The sequence below is a fragment of the Lissotriton vulgaris genome, chromosome 10, assembly GCF_964263255.1.
Source record: "Lissotriton vulgaris chromosome 10, aLisVul1.2, whole genome shotgun sequence".
Lineage (NCBI taxonomy): Eukaryota > Metazoa > Chordata > Amphibia > Caudata > Salamandridae > Lissotriton > Lissotriton vulgaris.
In genome coordinates, this window is record NC_141698.1 from 808,331,154 (window position 1) to 808,351,128 (window position 19,975).

General features: G+C 43.2%; 1 protein-coding gene across 1 annotated transcript in view; it reads right to left on the reverse strand.

The window, feature by feature from the left end:
• The window catches only part of KIF15 (kinesin family member 15), a 927,627-nt gene that overhangs the window by 399,622 nt on the left and 508,030 nt on the right, over positions 1-19,975 (reverse strand). The window contains exons 25-26 of the mRNA XM_086941724.1: positions 1,386-1,490; positions 856-978 (exon numbers count right to left, since the gene is read on the reverse strand). Coding sequence (XP_086797850.1) covers positions 856-978; positions 1,386-1,490 — 228 coding nt within the window. The remainder of the gene's footprint in view (positions 1-855; positions 979-1,385; positions 1,491-19,975) is intronic.

Consider the following 19,975-nt stretch of genomic DNA (forward strand, 5'->3'; position numbering starts at 1 on the left):
TTAATGAATTAAAAACATGGAATTCAACATGAACTCCGAACAGTCTTTGATTCCCCCAGATCAATTGGCTTTCTTTTACTAATTCGGCCAGCTGCTGGTTATTACCAAAATCTTTCCACGTTGAATCCCTTTTTGTCTTTGCCCCGACTCTTCATGAAAACAAACCACAACCTTTATTAGTCACTTGTTTTCTGCAACCTATTTTTTGCTAGTGACAAAGTTTGGAAGTAGGCGCATCCGCAAATCACACAAAAATATGGCATGCAGTAACAATATAGCAGATCTAAACAATTATATATGCACCAAACAAATATGTAAATTGCAAAGAATAAATATGCTCAGTTGGATGCTTTTTAGAATAGGCAAAACGTAGAACATATGCTGTCTCTTAATTGGAGAATCCACTTGGTGTTCAGTGTTCATTTCCATATTATGTAGTAGTACATGCTTCGGTTGTCTGGTTCACTGAGTCAAGAGCTTTCCTTTATGCTCCTATACCACTACCCAAGTAAGTTTATACATTTACAAATGCATTTCTCATAGAAATCTCATTTTCCTCAGATGCCAAACTGTTGTCCCAGTATGATCTTGAAACGTTATTGAACGAGGTGGATATATTTCTAAGACACCAGATGGATCTCGCAGTAAATCCAAAGGATGGGATCAATTCTGAGGAAGTTCAAATAGGTCATCACCTCAAGGTCTGCACAAATGATTTGCGAATAGGTCTTTAACCATGACTAAACGTACACCTCAGAAAATGTAAGCTCGGAATCTGTGAGCAGTGGAGAAAAACAATGCTATTGCAGATAAATACACATTTTACAAAAGATCAGCGTCAAGGAAAATCCTTACCTCAACATTATCGGCAGACTGTTTTCTTTCCAAGTCCTCCTTAAGTTTCTCAATCTGAATGGCTTGATCGTCTATAATGGATTTGCATTCCTCCTTAGCAAGGAGAACAGCGCTATATTTGAACTGTAAAATAAGCAAAAATATAAACTAAATCAAATACAAAGAGAACAGCACATGGATATGTCTTCTAACATAAATTGTTTAATATTTTCCATAAACACAATTTGCTTTAGAAAATGGATGCAGGGGGTATCTTTAAGAGCAGCTTCCTATACCATCTCTTTGCAGATTCATCTACTTTCCACAAGTAGGCAGAAAGACCGACATTACAGACATGTCACCATTGCTACCAATAAGTGAAGTACAATGTTAAGCGCTTTATTGAAAACCTGCTTTCATTGGCCTTCTGAAAAGACAGATAGAGGATTTCATAATTTGCCCAAAAGATAATTTAAAAAAAAGCACATACATCAGGACTACATGTGTACAAAGAACATAAATTCATATAATAGTAAAGGACTAGCACATACATTCAGGTCTTCTAGTTCTCCACCCATCAAATCAATGGATTCAGTTTTAAGAATGATTGATTTTCTCAGCTCCTGGATTTGGCTCATCAGATCCGAAACTACTTCCTGAAAGGACAAACATATTAAAGTGGTTTAGCAAGAATAAAGCCAACAAATGGAGATTATTTTTGTTTATACAGTTTCTGGTGGATTTAACAGAAAATCAGCAGAATGAAAATACACGAAAATTTAGAGGCACATTATAGGCTAGTGAATTTTTATTGTAGGGCCACTGCCTATGTCAATTACGTTAATATAGCATAGATGCTTGTCTAAATCAGAACATTTTGAAAAACACCAGGGAGAACACTGATTTGCTGAATATTTCCTGTGATCACAAACATTATAATATACCAGTTACATCTCTAACCATGCACTCACATAAGCTGGGAATAGGACAGAGAACCAAGAATGGGCACTCATCTGCTCTAGTGTGAAGGAAAATGGGAACACTAAGCGTGCATTCGAATATAAATAAAGCATGCGTAGGCTGTCCGGTTTTAGGTTTAAACCTATAATAACTGATAAAACCCCGCCAAAAGGAAAAAAGCCCTCACCAGTGTAAACATATAAACACTGAAAAAACACCTCTGCAACCAAAAACTAAATGCCATTCAAAGAAAGGAAAAGGTGAGCGAGTTTCTATTTCTTCTTGAAGGGGTCAATAAAATGTAACTTTGCTACATAAGGCAGCAGCAAGAAAGGCTGGGCTAACATTCTGCTTGAGTTTAGTTGTTTAGGGAGGTCACTAAAATATTATTTCTTTCTCCTTTTGTTTTTTTTGGTTTTGTGGTCTTTGGTCTAATGATTCTGGGTTTAGAAGCATGTTTTAGGTCTTATTTAATTACTTTATAAAATGTTGAGAATCAGGAAATACATTTGATTCTTTCACTGATAGGTAAAATGGTTGGTTTCAGACAAATCTTTCCCAATATGTACCATCACATTTACCCAGAGACAAATAGGTGAAACCCTTTGATATATCATCCCCTTTTCTAGTGATTCATTATTGATAGTAGGTGAATTGCCAAACACCCTAGGCTTTAAACATTCAATGCAATGTATAGTGAAAGGTATATGTGAAAGGAATGATGTCACCAAGCATCTGGGATAGTTGGGAAAACATGACACCAGATGTTTGGAAAACATGGAACGCAGTGTCACTTAGAATGCTGCTGCTAAAAGTTCTTACTAAGTTCAACAAAGACTTGAGGATATTGTTTGTATTTGCTTTAATAAGTATACGAAAACGTTGTGTGATGACTTGTCAAAATCAATACCTGAGCTGAAGTGCTTTCCTGTAAGAGATCCTTGCCACCTGCTAGATGGTATGCTGAAAGCATTGTTACAATATTCAGAGGTAATGAAGAAAGCTATTGACTTTGTAGTCTTTCTGGTGCACTGTTTTATTGTGCACAGGAACTAAAAAGCAAATAGTTCTCAATTTGTGCTTTGTGTGGCATCAATGAAAGAGTAATCCCAACTGTGTCATTAAGCCGGGGATTCTTAGTCCCAGAGGCTGTGAATGCTATATTAGCCATATAGCGAACGTTTACAGAATTTGTGCTTAGTGATGAAGCCAAAAGTCAAGAAATGTGAGGATCTTTGGTCATTTATTTATACTCATGTGAAAAGAAGTACACTCTACTGCATTCTTGGATTTTTACAGGAAAACAGGATTGCTGTAGTGAACATAATAAAAAGACTAGAGTCTGAAAACACCCCTGTCTACCAAGTGTTCAGCGTAATTAATGTAGATGTGAAACATCTACATGTGAGTTGGCTAGGCGACACTTTTAGTTACTTTGGCACTGCAACATGTTCCATGTTAGAATTCTTGCCACTTGGTAAGCAAAGAAATGTTGAGGAGAAGTTCAGAACATTTTATTTTACAGTGCATGAGAAATGGCTGGCAATGATGAATAGACATGTCCCTTCACCAACCATGGCATTGGAAGTCAATGAAGCCTCACAGAGGTACTCTGTACAAGTTCTAGATCTATTCCATAAATGGGACTTTTCTCCAGACTTTGTAAAGAACTGCTTACTTTTTTACTGCTTCAGGAACTGAGGGAATATGCGCCCAGTTTAACGCATGTTTTGCAGAAACTGTCCCAGAGAATCACAATTTTCAGGTGCACCAGTATTGGCATGGAAAGCTATATCAGTGGACAGAGTTGGCAAATTGTGTACTGGCTGTTTTGGCGCTCCCGGTCTCAAGTGCCAATTATGAGTTGGCCTTTTCACAGATAAATGTTTACATAGGAAGGAAAGCGCAAGTGTGCATGATCAAAGACTCACTAAAGAAGCATTGTAGGGTGCACTACATTAAGTTAGATGTTTTTTAATGTATTTGAACCTCGTACACCCTGTATGCACACTGTCTATACACATGCACTGTCAGTGCAGAAAGCAAGCAATAATAAAAGCAAAACATTCCATTAACACTGGAAAAACACTGTTTCTGTTGTTTTTAATTGCACAAAAATGTGTAACCACTGATAAACACTGTTTTTTTAAGGTATTGAAAACACTGATAAAACCCCACCAGAATTTACCAAAAACTGAAACTGAAAACAAGAAAGCCATGCGAGTGGGCACGTACAGCTGAAATTAAGACCAATACTACTCAGGACAATTGCCAGCAAGTGTTGTGTGCACCATACAAAATGTCTTAACCTTTTATTCACTGGTAACCTGTAGAGGATATTAAACTGGCATTTAACAGGAGTGTGCTGATGTAAATTAAGGAACAGATATGGCAACTGCATGAAGGTGACAGATAAGATACCCAGGTAAGCCAAGAAAAACGACATTCCTCTATTCGAAACAGGCAGAGTTAGCTTCCTGGATCATCAACCTTCTCCCTTTATTACAGAGGTAAAGAAGAATTCCCTCATACTCTTCAAAAGAGAATAACATATACAAGTGATGATTTCATGCAGGCAGAAGGTAAAATCAGTGTTAATAGCGGGACATGGGGGTTGGCCAAGAGCCAGTGACTTCCAAAGCGAGACCCAGGAATAAGGATGATGCTGTATACTAAACATCTCAATTGTATCTGCATTCAACTTCTAAAATGTATTGGTTACCAAACAAGTGAAAAAAGACATTCCAGAACTTTAGTGGAAACATCTGAGTTGCTACCAGTTTATTTTATCAGTAAATAAATAACATACTTTAAAAAAATAATTAGGCAAAAATGTGGGCAGGAGACCATCTTCTGTATGGTATTCCGCCAGATGTTTTTGCCTTCCTATGCTGAACCTAATTTTGCCAGCCCTAGGGCTCTGTGTACTATACCCCTGCCAACCAGAGATAAAGTGCTTGTGCTCTTCCTTCTAAACATAGAGAAACTGGCATACACCCAATTGGCACATTTAATTTACTTACAAGTCCCTATTACATGGTACTACTACATGTACGTAGGGCATACCAATTAAATGCTACTAGTGATCTGGCACCATTGTGCCAGCCACTATAGTAGCACTGCAAAAAATGCATTGAGGCCTGCAGCCTGTGTAAGTAGTTTCAAACTGTAATTATGACCTAGAAAAATAAGACCTTTTGCAGGCCTAAACCTTCATTTTTGATACTTATAAGTCACCCCCCAAAGTAGGTCTTATAATGCCCATAGGCTGGGTACATGGTATTTAAAAAGCAGGAAATGTATATTTAATGATTTACATGTCCTGGCCTGAAAACCCCTCAATATCGGTTTTCACTGTAGCAAGGCTGGCCCCTCCCACAGGAAAACACTGGATTACATTAGAAGTAAATATAATGTTTAACTTCAGTTTGGGGCAGTGGGCAAAAAGCTTGGGTGTGGAGACCAGTTTTTCTTCCTTGTGTAAGATGGTGGTTGGTGGGGTGGGGGGCTCCAGCCCCTTCCTGAACTTCAAAAAATGCTTTCCCTGTCACAGCAGGGAGGTGGTACTGCAGAACGGTTTGTAGTGATGGCCACAAAGGAGGGTTTGCCCATTATCATAGCCACACAGGGGCCTCTGACCAGGGGAAGGAAGGTACTGTCATGTTGGATTTAGGTAGAGGGGGAACTATGAGATAGTTTACAGTAAACACACAGGAAGCGCTGCAAAGATGTTTAAGGTCACTCCAGAGAATTTTAACCCTATAGGTTAGGGAGAGACCAAGAGTTTCCCCCATCCACAAGCTGGCACTGGACATAAATGTAACACCCACAGTACCATCCTCAGATCACGTCTGGACCTGTGAAAAGCCCTTAAGACTGTCACGTTCTGCAGTAAAACAAAATTCAGCTGGACCTCGCAGAGTAGGTGCCCAGCCTTGTGGATCCCTATTGGGGTAAAGGCTGCAGGCTTGCTGCACTGAAAAGAACAGAGCTCCAAAAAAGTGACTAAGTTCATAGGTAAAACTTTTCACTGGAAGAAACCTGGTACCTGTCTTGTGGTCGGCCTTAACTTTTGACTTAGTCCCAGTCATGCGTATCCAGTGGTTGGCATTTCACGCTTTTTGCAGATATTTTGAACTTTAAACTTTAGAAATGTAGAGCTCCCAATTCCACAAATTGGATTTTTGTCATTTTGGTGTATTTTTATTTATTAAAATGTACTCTATGTTTCTAAATATGTTTGGGACTATTCTTGTGTTTTCATTTATTACAGGACTGTTACCCGGACAAGAATTGTGATTGAGGTGGATTCTCTTCCCCTTCAACTAATACTCCAATCTCTTACAAGAACTACAAATTTAAGCAACAAAGGTGGAAAAGTAAATGGTAAAGATCTCCTCAAAGTGCACACTATATTATATATACTGTTTTCTTTCACCAAGTTTTATTGTGATTTTTTGCATGATACAATCATAATCCATAGAAAGAATAAAGCAAAGGAACTAGAGAGGAGACGTACTTTGCATGCGTGGTCTGACGAGATCGAACAAATGCACAGGTAAAAAGTAAATTATACATAAAACACCATCGGCAGCGGTGGTAGAGTAGGGTAGGATTGTGATAATACAAATGAATTACATAATACTAATATGTTAGGGTAGAGAAAAAATGATCCAGTTGTGAGGCATACAAATACTATGTATGACAGTCTTACGACCTATCACTATTGCATGAGAAAGCATTTAAAAATATTATATAACAACAATATATACAGAGGCTCACAGTTCTTGAGCTATCTCAGGATTGTAGGAGTGAAAGGTACATGAATGCACAGTGTACGGGTCCCTTACTGGGAGGTAATAAGTATTTAGCTGACAGGTGGGGGAGGAAATAGTGTGTATATTGAGGAAGAGGACTCATGTGAGTTTATTGTTAGCGAAGTGGGTGTCAAGCTTTCCCCATTAAGGTCTATGTTGTGATTTCCAAGGAGAGTGCTATAAGGCGATGTTATCAGCGCCCCTTATACGAGCAATCCAGTTCAGCCAGAACTTGAAGGAGGTGGCCGCAGTGTTTGTCCAATTGGTAAGGCTGGATCAACAAGCTGCTCTTAGTAGAATATCTAGTAGTAGGGAATGGTTATGGGAGGTTTGGCGAGGGTCAAGAAATCCCATATTGATAGTTTGGAACTCGTGTTTAATCTGAAAGCCAAATGGTGATGACAGAAACTCGAATACTCGGTCCCGCTGCATGAAAAGAGCAAATGTGGCAAATCCCCCTATTCTTTATTACAATTCAAACAAGTTGGGTCATCTTTCAGGCCAACCTTATGGAGGTGAGAGGGGGTCCAAAAGATTCTATGTAGAAGCCAGTATTTGGTGTGAGAGTGTGCTGGCATGATTTTATGAGAAACAGATTTTCAAATTGAGTTCTAATTCTCTTGAGAAAAACAGGTATTTTGGTCCCATTTCTCTTGTATGCCTAGGTTTAGGAGTGTAAAGGTAGGTTGTAAATGTTTGAGGTAGCTTGAGACCTGGTGACTCCGTCTGTGGGCAACAGTAATCAAACAAATTGGAGTGCCCTTAATCTTGAATAGCGTGCTATTCATTAGAGAAACCAAGTTAGAGTACTTTATCAGAACTTCCACGTTTGAGTCTAGTTTTAACAGAGCCTTTTTGATGTTTTGGAAAACATGTTTAGCTGGTAGAGAGTTTAATTTTAATGGAGTGTATCATGATAGGGTGAGAATCCTCTAGAATTGCTCTTTCGACTAGAAGCCAGGCTGGAGTGTAGTCCAGTGGAGGGAAAATTCGCGTAGAGCCCCGTTTAGCCAGGAAGGGTGTTTGGTAGGTTCTGAAATTTGAAAGGTTTACTTCACCAAGGGAGGTAGACAGCTGCAGAATTTTTGACTGAGATTCTAAGATGTTTATTTTGCCAGATAAAGGTGCTTAAGAGTTTGTCTAGCCTAGGGTGGAAATAGTTTGAAAGAGTGGAAGCATGGATATACAGTAATTTACTATAGGTGAGATCATCATTTTTAAGGTCTCAATGCGGCCCCACCGTGTGATGAATTTAGGGTGCCAGCTTTCCAGAAGATGTTGAACTTTCTGTAGGGTTTATCTCCTCATTGTGCTATAGGGTATCCATTAGATCAGCCCCAAATTCTATCCCTAGACATTTTAGGTACCCACCTTACAATGCCAGGCTGGAGAATCCTATAACTTCTTGAGAGCAGGTGTTATTTAGGCCTTTCACTTCGGATTTGTCCCTATTGAGGTTATAACCTGCAACCTGAGCATAATTCTCAATCGTATTAGTAAGTGCTTCAACGGATGGGAGAGCATTATCTGCCATAATCAAATTATCTGCGTACGCCGGCACCTTCACTATTACATCGCTGTAATTGACACTGGATATGCAAATGTTATTCTGGATATTGTAGGGTAGTAGCTCTAAAAGAAGGATAAATAAAGAGTTAGAGAGAGAATAACTCTGTCCAGTGCCCTTCTCTAATTTGAAAGAAGAGATCAGGCCTCCGGATCTCACTCTAGCACCGGTGTTCGTGTACAGGACCATTACCATTTTGATGAAGTTTTTCCCAAGATTGAATTTTGATAAGGTTGTCTTAAGAAAGACCCACAAGACCTTAGCAAAAGCCTTTGTGGCATCTATTGTAATGGTCACTGTTTCGGAGGTTGATGTATTGTTTTTTTACAGTGCATGGCAAAGTAGTCGGTATTATCATTCAGCCTTTCATAAAGCCAACCCGGGATCCACTAATCAGTTTAAATAGGAGTGGTTATAGGCGGTTAGATAAGATTTTGGCATATATTTTAGTTTTTTTCTAGATTTATGTCTTTACCGTCGGGCTGACAACTAAAGTGGCTTCACTTGCTGTTCCAGAGGCAGCACCAGAATCAGCAAATTGGCGAAAGAGGTTCACCACTGTATGGATTAATGAGGGTGCAAACGTTTTGCAGAAATTTGCTGTAAAGCCAGCCGGGCCTCAGGCCTTGTTTGATTTGAGGGATTTAGTTGCTAGTTGTATTCCGTCTGCACTGAGGGGAGAAATAAGTTTCTCTCTACCAGCTTAGGATAGTGGAGAGATGTTTGTCTTTTCTAGATAGGATTTGCAGGTATCAGGTCAGATCTGTGAGTCATCTTGGTAAAAAGATTCATAGAATTCTTTACACACGTCTAGATTCTTTTGGGGGTCGGTTTGTATTTTGTTCCGTTTATGCTTGGAGTTACCTTTTTATTTTATTTTTTTATGTTTCAGATAGGATGTAAGCACTTTCCCTGCTCTATTTGCCTCACAGAGTGTTAGGCTTTTGAATATGTTAATCCAGATCCCTCCCTTCTCACTTAATAGTCTCTTGTATTCATATTTTTTATTCATTAAAAGAGTGAGTGTGCTGGGGTCATGATTCGCCATGTAGAGAGCCTCCAGATTTTTTATTTCATTTTGCAGGGTTTCTATAATTTATTTATTTATTTTGTAGCTGAGTTTTATATAGCGCAAACGTGACCCAGTATCCGGTATAAGAGCGCTTTACATAGCACCAGTTGTGTTACATGAAGACGCATTATTACATTCTTTATTTAATTTTGCTTGAATATCTATTAGTGTGACCCTGATTGATGAAGCTTTAAATGTGTCCCAAAAGGTAGGTATCTCAATATCAGGCTGTTGCAGGGATTCTGCTCATACACAGAACTATGTGCAGGAATATGGGACCTCGGTGTATAGGGGCAAAGCCTTCCCACTACCTTAGGGCCCATAAACCCAGGATTGACTAGCTATAGTCTCTCACTCGCTCTCCTACACACATGAAGAAGCAAATGAGCAGACACCCCAGAACACAACCCTCCCGGATCTCTAAGGAACCGCGATAACAAGACACCTTTTCGCACACACTCTCTCACCTGTCCACAATTAGAACTGACCGAAACACAAATATAGTTTAAAATTTTTATTTTAAATATTGTGCTCTAAAATGCAGTACACGAGCCACTACCAGCAACAATATGCATAATATCAATACAGTTAGCATTGCAGCATGGCCATATATCATAAAGGGAGAGGTCATCATATAAAGACAGCGGATAAAGGACTATCAGGCCTAACTACCCTCCCCTTGGTCAGAAGAAGCTTCATTAAATAATAGTAGAACTCTGGGCATTGTTATACCTTAGTGCCTAGATGGCATATCTACACCATAGGAATTGCATGGCTCTTCTCCCTGGAAAGCTCCCTTTTCAAGTGTACGTTACTTAAACATGCATCCCCATAATATCAAAGCACGAGTTTCCAGCAGCAGCTGTAGTAGCATGTTTTGTCTAGGAGCTTGGGACTGACCAGAACAGAACAACAAGGGGCATTGTTTATTAACTTTGCACACAGTGTTCAGACTAAACTCCAGGAACAGGCAGAGAACGAACCAGGCAGACAGTACTCATCTGAAAAGAGTAAACAGAGTCTTGAAAAAATAAAGCCATATAGTAACGTGCAAAAGCAGCATCATGGTAGCTGGGCTCATGCAAACTTAGCGATGTCGACAATGTCCCTATCGGCCACATGACAAAAAGAGGCATTCTCTTTTATATAGTTAAGGAAAGTCGTTTCTCTGCGCGATCTGTGGACGTAATCTTTAATTGACTCATTAACACGCCAAATGTTTTTGGGTTTGGAGTTAGTCCATGTGATTGTCAAAAATATTCAAGAATGGTATGAAACTAGACCGGGTAGTATATCAGTCTGGTCAATGAGGTGAGTATGGGCGTTTGATATGAGTAAATAGTATGAGGAATGTGGGAATAAGAAAAAGGTGTAATCCTTGGTGTCAGGGTTTTGTAGTCTCCAACAGTCCTTCAGGTGAAATCTGGTTCAAATATTTATTAAAGCCCTGTGAGATTTTGAAGAACAGACATGGGTTGATATCTCCACCCGCTATTGTTAGTTACTAACCAGGAATATTTTTCAGGGTGTCACTCAAAGAGTCCCAGTACTCTGGGGCATCAGCGTTTGGGCCATGAAGGTGAATGTATTTACCGTTCTGAGTTCCGTATAAGATAGTCTACCATTCATTATCACTTAAGTGAAATATTAGAGTATGGTTAGAGTGCCTCAAAATATTCGTTATGACCCAATTTTTCTTATTCATAGCAGGGGGGACATTGGACTCCACTTGTCCATCTATTGTCAAGTGAGGCAGCTTCTCTCTGGCCAATTTTAGTTTCTTGAAGTAGTAAAAGATCTGTCAAGTTTAAAGAGATAGTTCTCAATCTATTTTACGCTTAACTGGGTAGTTTAGTTATCGAAGTTAAGTTGGCCATCATGAGATTGACAGTGACTGATTAAGTTTAGCGTGTCAAGATCAACAAGTTGTGGGGAAACAGTGTATCACACAAGGAGAGTGGTGTATGTCTTATATCCTATGCTCACTATGAATTTGAACGCTGTTCCGACCAGGTTTAGATAGTGCATACTGTGTGAAAATTAGGTTTAACATGAGCCATGTGTCGACATTTACACAATTCGTGATGCTGTGGGAGTGAACTAAGATACCAACGCGGGAACGAAACATAAGGGAACATAAGGTGGTAAAGGAAAGAAAAACCCACCAAAAACACCCCAGTCTTCTCCTACAAGAGGTAAGTTGGAAGCGATGACAGACAGACGTCAACCCAAGGTTTTAAGACCAACTAATGAATAACAGTTTGAAAGGTAATCAAACGTAGAACCTTCGGACATAAGTGAATAGGGTATGAAGAGCATTTTTCTACGCGAGTATCCTTAGAAGTCACTATGCGTAACATATGGGGTAGACTCACATGTTAGGATGGGTTATGTTGCATAGCAGAGAGACTGGTGAGCGGAAACAAGTGATATGTGAGATCATGAAAAGGCGTGTATTCTATGCATTGTAATGTGACATAGGTGAGGGTGTATGTGCAAGTATGGGTGTTAAGCCCAAGCTTATGAAAAGATTTGATATAAGCATGAGCAGAATGCGACGGAGGATGCGTGGTAACAAGATCAAGTAAGCAACCAGAGTGAGTAGTAGAAGGTAACATGGCAAGTAGACATATAAAGATTGTAACTAAGCTACTAACAGATAACTAGACCAAGTTTGGTAATCTCCAAACAATCAACACATTTGCCAAAATGGACAAGATAAGACTGATAGACCAGATTCTTATCTGTCGGAAACATGGAGCTAGTTTCAACAAGAGCTATTTATGTGTAGCAATCCCCATAACGCCAGAGTCTTTTTTTGTTAGAACCCAAGAGTTGGACTTCCTTTTCGTGAACATCTGGTTTGTCTAGGAATGTAGAGTTTTTTTGCATCTGCGGAGATATGGTGTCTACCATCCAACAGCACTTTAAATCTGGATGGCCAGCAAATGAGAATTGGAGATTCCATGTTATTAAGATGAGGACACAATCAAGAATCCTTTCCTCGCATCGTAAGCAGACTTAGAAAAGTCCTGGGAAATATATATTTTATGGCTGTTCCAGAAGATGTGGTTTGTTAGTTCCTGATCAGCTATGCCCATACACTGCAGGAGCGAAGATAGCCCCGTTCCTCTGAACCTACCACTCCGTGGCGCATACCATGAATAGTTCCATGAGCCAACAGAATAGTAAGGGACAGGGGGCGGGAATAAGGGAAGGACAGACAAGGAATCCCAGATCGTCTCTCCGAGGGGAAAGGTCCTACTGCAGGGACCACGTCACTCCACGTACTTTATCACAAGGAACAGTCTGGAACAGTGTCTGCACAAGAAAAGCAGATATCAGCGATGTGGATACAAACAAGAAACCCTTTTTCTCCCTTCATGCACCCACACACCACCCTATGACACTCCTCCTTACCACCGTTACTTGTAATAGTCGCAGGGTGGAGTACTCCGTCCTGGAGTATAATTCCAAAGCCAGCAAGTACTATGCAGGAGAGCAATATCAGAGGTCCGGGATCAAAAGAAGGAGGGAGGGTGGGCTGGACGGCAGGGATAATTGCCACAGGTAACCAAAGACCAAAATGGGGGACAATGATAAAAGGAGGAAAAAGTCGTTAGAACGACTAAAAAAACCTCCTTACAACTGTGGAATTTTGTGACGTCCTAACATGCCGCCTGGAATAGGATCAAAATCAGGGCAAAATAGGATCTACTCGTAGCACAACACAAACGCTCCGTTGTGTTCTCTCCAAAACCCGGAAACGCCTAAACCAGCACTCCGCCTCCGCACAAAGAGATGGACAGCCTGCACAAGAGGCGGAAGTGCGGAACAGCGTTAGCGTCACCGGGACCAATAATTAATCAGCAGGAACAACCGGACAATCCAGCCGGATCACCCGAGTTCCACAAGAAGCGCCGGAGCCCCAGCACCTCTTAATCCCAGCCGGGATAAAAATCACCCCAAAGTAAAGAACGTGATATCTAACACACAACAAGACAAGACGAACAAACAACTAATCCTCAGGGACCCAAACACGAATAAACTAAACAGAAAGTCAGGGGAAGCAAGAAAACAGGAGGGAGCTAGGAAGGAGTGGGGGGGTCTGGGTTTAACAGGAATCTACAGGGATTAACAGGAGCCAAAAAAATGGGAAAATGCCACGAGCTCGTGAATGCAGCAAGGATCCTTTGGTTCAACAAACAGCTCCCAGCACGAACCAGGAACCACAATTCAAGATAACGAGCACCGGGTACAGGGAAAACAACCCCTTTAACCCCGCCCGGCCCGTCACATGGGTGTTGTGTACATGGTAGGAGAAAGAGGACTTCTAGGCCAGTTCCTAACAGTACCCCCTCCCAACGATCCTCCCCACTGGGCAGGGCTTAGACGGATGTTGCCGATGGAACATACGGATCAGGCGAGGAGAGTGCACTCCCCCAGCCGGCTCCCATGTACGGTCCTCGGGGGGATACCCTTTCCAGTCTATCAAATAGAAAAGACGCCCCTTTCGCCTTTCTGAATCCAGGATAGCCCGAACCTCGTACTCTTTCTGTCCGTCCACTATTACAGGGGGAGGAGGTGGTATGACCTGTGAAGATGGTATATAGGGCTTCAACAGGGACGTATGAAATACTGGATGAACCATATAATCTCCGGGCAGATCTAATTTCATGGCAACAGGATTTATAATCTGTATGATCGGGAACGGTCCTGCATACCTAGGTTGTAATTTACGGGATCCCCCAAGCCTCAAGTTCTTTGTTGCTACCCATACCTGGTCTCCAACTTGATACCCAGGTGCAGGGACACGATGTTTGTCCGCCTGCAACTTCATAGCAGCCTTAGCTGTCAACTGCTCCCGGGCAATCGCCCATATCTTGCCCAGACGGTCACAAACATCATCTATGGCTGGCACACGTCCCGTAGGCTGAATTGCCACCGCCCTGGGATGGTAACCTAATGAACAGTAAAAGGGTGTCATCCCCAAGGCTGAGTGCTGACTGTTGTTATACGCGAACTCAGCAATAGGAAGAGCCATAACACAATCACAAGCCAGTGATGTCGTTAAACACCGAAGGTACTGTTCCATGGTCTGATTGGTGCGTTCGGTCTGTCCGTCAGATTGTGGATGATACGCGGATGACAATCTGACGTCCACCCGCAACACTGAACACAATTCCTTCCAAAAATGTGAAACAAACTGAGCCCCCCTGTCTGTCACCACCGCAGAAGGCAACCCATGGATTCGCACAATGGAGGACATAAAAACCAAAGCCATTTCCCGAGCTGTAGGGATCTTCGGAAGGGGAATGAAATGAGCCATCTTTGTAAACAAGTCGACCACCACCAATATGGCAGTAAACCCAGAAACAGACGGAAGATCGGTCACGAAATCCATACTAATGGTGTGCCAAGGGGAAGGGGGAACCTCCAAAGGCTGCAACAAACCCGATGGTTTGCTATGTGAAGGCTTACTGATGGCACATACCGGACAAGCCTCAACATATCCCTTTACATCCTTGGCCAATGAATCCCACCAAAACCATCTCGTACACATCTCCTTAGTCTTAGGGGTCCCAGGGTGTGCCACCAAGGCAGATGAATGACACCACTCCATGACCTGACTCCTCAAAACAGGGGGTACAAACAACCGATCCTCATAATACAACAATCCATCCCGAACTGATGCCTGAGGCAAAGTCAACCAGGGTGTAAGATCCATCTCACGCAGTTGACGCTTAACTAATGTAGTAAACGTCTCGCTTTCCACAGCCCCAACAATCCTGTCCTCAGATATCATAGGCCTACTCTCTTTTTCCTGAGATAGCTCTTTGGGATCCACATGGATACGGGACAAGGCGTCAGATTTAACCTGCTGCGCTGCTGGTCTATACGTAATGATGAAGTCAAACTCATTAAAAAAAAGAACCCACCGCATTTGGCGTGGCGTCAAGGCTCGCGCCGAACGGAAGAACTCAAGATTCTTATGATCCGTGTAGATGGTAACGGTGTGTCGTGCCCCCCACAGATAATGCCTCCATTCCTCAAAGGACAACTTAACTGCTAATAGCTCCCTTTCAGCCACCGTATAATTGCGCTCTGCAGGCAGTAGGGTCTTAGAGAAGTAGGCGATAGGGTGCATACATCCTGTCTCGGCCGCTCTCTGGGACAGCACTCCACCTACTGCACAAAGAGACGCATCCGTCTCCACATAAAAGGGTAGAGCCGGATCAGGATGGATCAACACGGGTGCCGATGTAAATGCCCCCAACAACCGCCGAAACGCCCCCTGCGCCTCTGGAGACCACTCAAAGGATACCCCTTTACGTAGCAGCTGTGTCAGGGGAGCCACAATGTCAGAGAAGTGCGAGATAAAACGCCTGTAGAAATTGGCGAACCCCAACAACACCTGTATGTGTTTCACGGACGTTGGAACAGGCCAGGTGATAATGGCCTCGATCTTTCGCGGATCCATCCGCACCCCTCCAGCAGACACCACAAATCCCAGAAACTCTACTTGAGTAGTACTAAACTGGCATTTTGTCAGTTTCGCGTAAAGATGGTGCTCCCGCAACTTGCGCAAAACCTGAACCACATGGTGGTCATGCTCGGCCACTGTCTCTGAAAAGATCAGTATATCATCTAGATACACAATCACGCTCTGATCCAAGAACTCCCGCAACACCTCATTTATGAAATACTGGAATGCCGCCGGCGCATTGCATAGCCCGAACGGCATCACACAGTATTCATAAAGGCCATATTTTGTTTTAAAAGCAGTTTTCCACTCATCCCCAGTTCGCACACGCACCAGATGGTAGGCGCCACGCAAGTCCAACTTGGTGAACACCCTTGCACTGCGCAGCTGATCTAGTAACACGGGGATGAGTGGAAGCGGGTATTTATTCTTGACAGTGGCTTTATTTAGCGTGCGGTAATCCACACACGCCCGCAAAGTGCCTTCCTTCTTCGGGATAAAAAAGATAGCCGAAGAGACGGGCGAACACGATGGACGAATAAACCCCTGACGTAGCATCTCATCAAGATACACCTTCAAGTGCAACTCCTCCGGCTCAGAGAGAGCATAAACTCTACTACACGGAAGAGGTGCCCCGGGAATAAGATCGATCTTACAATCGAATGATCTATGTGGGGGCAAACCCTGCGCCTCTTCTACATCAAATACCTCCCTGAACTCCTGATATTGCAAAGGCACTGTGTCCATGCCAGTAGCAGCACAGGACAACGACAACTCCTTTTCACCTGCATCTTTATAGCAGTGCTTCAAACAATACGAGGAATCAAGAGACACTAGCCTTTGTACCCAATCTATCCTGGGATTGTGCTCCTGCAGCCACGGCACACCCAAAACCATCCCGAAAGAAGGAGCATCGATGAGGTCAAAACACACCATCTCTGAATGCCCATTCTCGCACACCAGACACAACGGTACCGTCCTTTTCGTAATAGAACCTGATGTCAATTCAGTGCCATCAATCGCCCGCACAGGTTCCGGCTGGTCCTTTACACAACATGGAACATTCAATTTCTTAGCCAACGTAATGTCAAGGAAATTGCCTGTAGCCCCTGAATCCAACAAAACCGATACCGGCACTTTTCCGCTGTACAGCGCCAAATGAGCATTAATTATGAAGTGCCTAGGGGCCTTATCTACTGCTCCAAGTACGCTGTACTGATGATCCATCCCTTCATAATACAAACAGGCCACTCTCTTTCCATAAGAGGTTCCAGAGGGTTTCACGGGACATTCCCTTGCAAAATGCCCCCCCTGGCCACAGTATAAACAAAGACCCATCTCTCTTCTTCGTTTCTTCTCCTCATCGGACAAAGGCCCCCTTACTCCACCTATCTCCATGGGTTCAGACACACTCTTTGTCTCTCCTGCTCCCAAGGACTTATGATCAGGTCTCACAAACCCTCCCCTTGGCTGATAACGGCTTTTCTCTCCCCGTCTCTCTGCTAGGCGATGATTAAGTTTAACTACGAGGTCAATAAAAGCCGCACAGTCAGTAGGGGGGTCTACGACCTGTGAGACTATGTCCTTCAGATCTTCGGACAGTCCCTGATAAAATAAAGAAGTCCTCTTATCTTCGGGCCAATGTGTCTCTGACACCAAGCGATTAAAGGTGGATATATATGTCAATAAATCCTGGCGCCCTTGTCTTAACTTCAACAATTCCGCGTCACTTGCCTGCATAAAGGCGTGCTTTGCAAACAAACCACGCATTAGTTCCTTAAATGCAGGATAGTTTGTTAATACCGGATCATCCCTGTCTACGAGAGGTATAGCCCATTGTGCCGCTGTACCAGCCAAGTATGAAATCGTGAACGCCACTTTGGCCGAATCATTTGGGAAAGCAGTAGGTTTGCACATAAAGTGCAGTTGACATTGGTTCATGAATGTGCCAAATTTGGCGCTATCCCCTACAAATCTTTCAGGTGGTGCCAAAGGGACCGGAACCGGAGTATTCACGGTAACCGCCACCGGTACCCCCCCACTAGCTCCCTGCCCCTGCCCACCAGAATATTGAAAGGTGGCTGGGTGTATCACCTGGGCCTGAGGAGTCCTAAGCTGTACTTTTTCCCTACTAAGTAGTGCCCCAACCTCTTGCTTCATAGCCACGTTCTCTTGTCGCAAATCATGGATCTGGCTTTGAAGGGCAGTCAAAGCACCCATGACATCCTGCAAAGTGGGAGTAGTACCAGCCGTAGCCCCCCCGTCCTCATTCATCGTCGCTCAGGCAGTGCAATTATTACGTGGGCTCGTTATTCTGTTAGTTCCTGATCAGCTATGCCCATACACTGCAGGAGCGAAGATAGCCCCGTTCCTCTGAACCTACCACTCCGTGGCGCATACCATGAATAGTTCCATGAGCCAACAGAATAGTAAGGGACAGGGGGCGGGAATAAGGGAAGGACAGACAAGGAATCCCAGATCGTCTCTCCGAGGGGAAAGGTCCTACTGCAGGGACCACGTCACTCCACGTACTTTATCACAAGGAACAGTCTGGAACAGTGTCTGCACAAGAAAAGCAGATATCAGCGATGTGGATACAAACAAGAAACCCTTTTTCTCCCTTCATGCACCCACACACCACCCTATGACACTCCTCCTTACCACCGTTACTTGTAATAGTCGCAGGGTGGAGTACTCCGTCCTGGAGTATAATTCCAAAGCCAGCAAGTACTATGCAGGAGAGCAATATCAGAGGTCCGGGATCAAAAGAAGGAGGGAGGGTGGGCTGGACGGCAGGGATAATTGCCACAGGTAACCAAAGACCAAAATGGGGGACAATGATAAAAGGAGGAAAAAGTCGTTAGAACGACTAAAAAAACCTCCTTACAACTGTGGAATTTTGTGACGTCCTAACATGCCGCCTGGAATAGGATCAAAATCAGGGCAAAATAGGATCTACTCGTAGCACAACACAAACGCTCCGTTGTGTTCTCTCCAAAACCCGGAAACGCCTAAACCAGCACTCCGCCTCCGCACAAAGAGATGGACAGCCTGCACAAGAGGCGGAAGTGCGGAACAGCGTTAGCGTCACCGGGACCAATAATTAATCAGCAGGAACAACCGGACAATCCAGCCGGATCACCCGAGTTCCACAAGAAGCGCCGGAGCCCCAGCACCTCTTAATCCCAGCCGGGATAAAAATCACCCCAAAGTAAAGAACGTGATATCTAACACACAACAAGACAAGACGAACAAACAACTAATCCTCAGGGACCCAAACACGAATAAACTAAACAGAAAGTCAGGGGAAGCAAGAAAACAGGAGGGAGCTAGGAAGGAGTGGGGGGGTCTGGGTTTAACAGGAATCTACAGGGATTAACAGGAGCCAAAAAAATGGGAAAATGCCACGAGCTCGTGAATGCAGCAAGGATCCTTTGGTTCAACAAACAGCTCCCAGCACGAACCAGGAACCACAATTCAAGATAACGAGCACCGGGTACAGGGAAAACAACCCTTTTAACCCCGCCCGGCCCGTCACATGGGTGTTGTGTACATGGTAGGAGAAAGAGGACTTCTAGGCCAGTTCCTAACATGGTTATGCTTACGCATGTAGTGGAGGATCAGTTCTGTATGCTGGAAGCGGAGCGGTTTGCAAACGATCTGACTAGCTGTTGATTTGTTTGCTGGCTTAAAAGACGGAAAGTGGTGGGCAAGTTAAAGTTCAAAGTCTTTGGTGAATGCTATATCAGTGGCTTGTGGAAGCCATTTTTCCAGGAATGTGATAAAGGAGGTCTCAGAGTCCTCCGAACCCTCCAGGACACCAAAGATTCGTATATTGCCCCAGTGATTCCGGTCTTCCAGCTCTGCGACCTCTTTGTGAAGGGATTTCATGGACGTTTAAAGTATTTTAAGCTTTTTGAGTTTTTCAGAGTCCCTTGCTCGCTGTGCAACTGGATTCATGCTACCCTGGCTGATATGGGGCGATATCCTGAAACCGGTCACATGATGCTTGTTTCCTGTCCCGGAATGACCTGGCTTGGCAGTTCGGGCCAGACTATCCGGAAATTGATACAGGAATGTACAGGGAAAATATCAGGGTCCATGCAATGTTCTGTTCCAGAGGATAAGTGGGTAATTTACCTTGAGGAGATCTATGGCAATTGGCCAAGGAGGGAGGCAATACAACCATCTAGTTGGCCAGGAGTGAGGGAAGAAGTAATGGAGCAGTTCTCCCTAGGTCA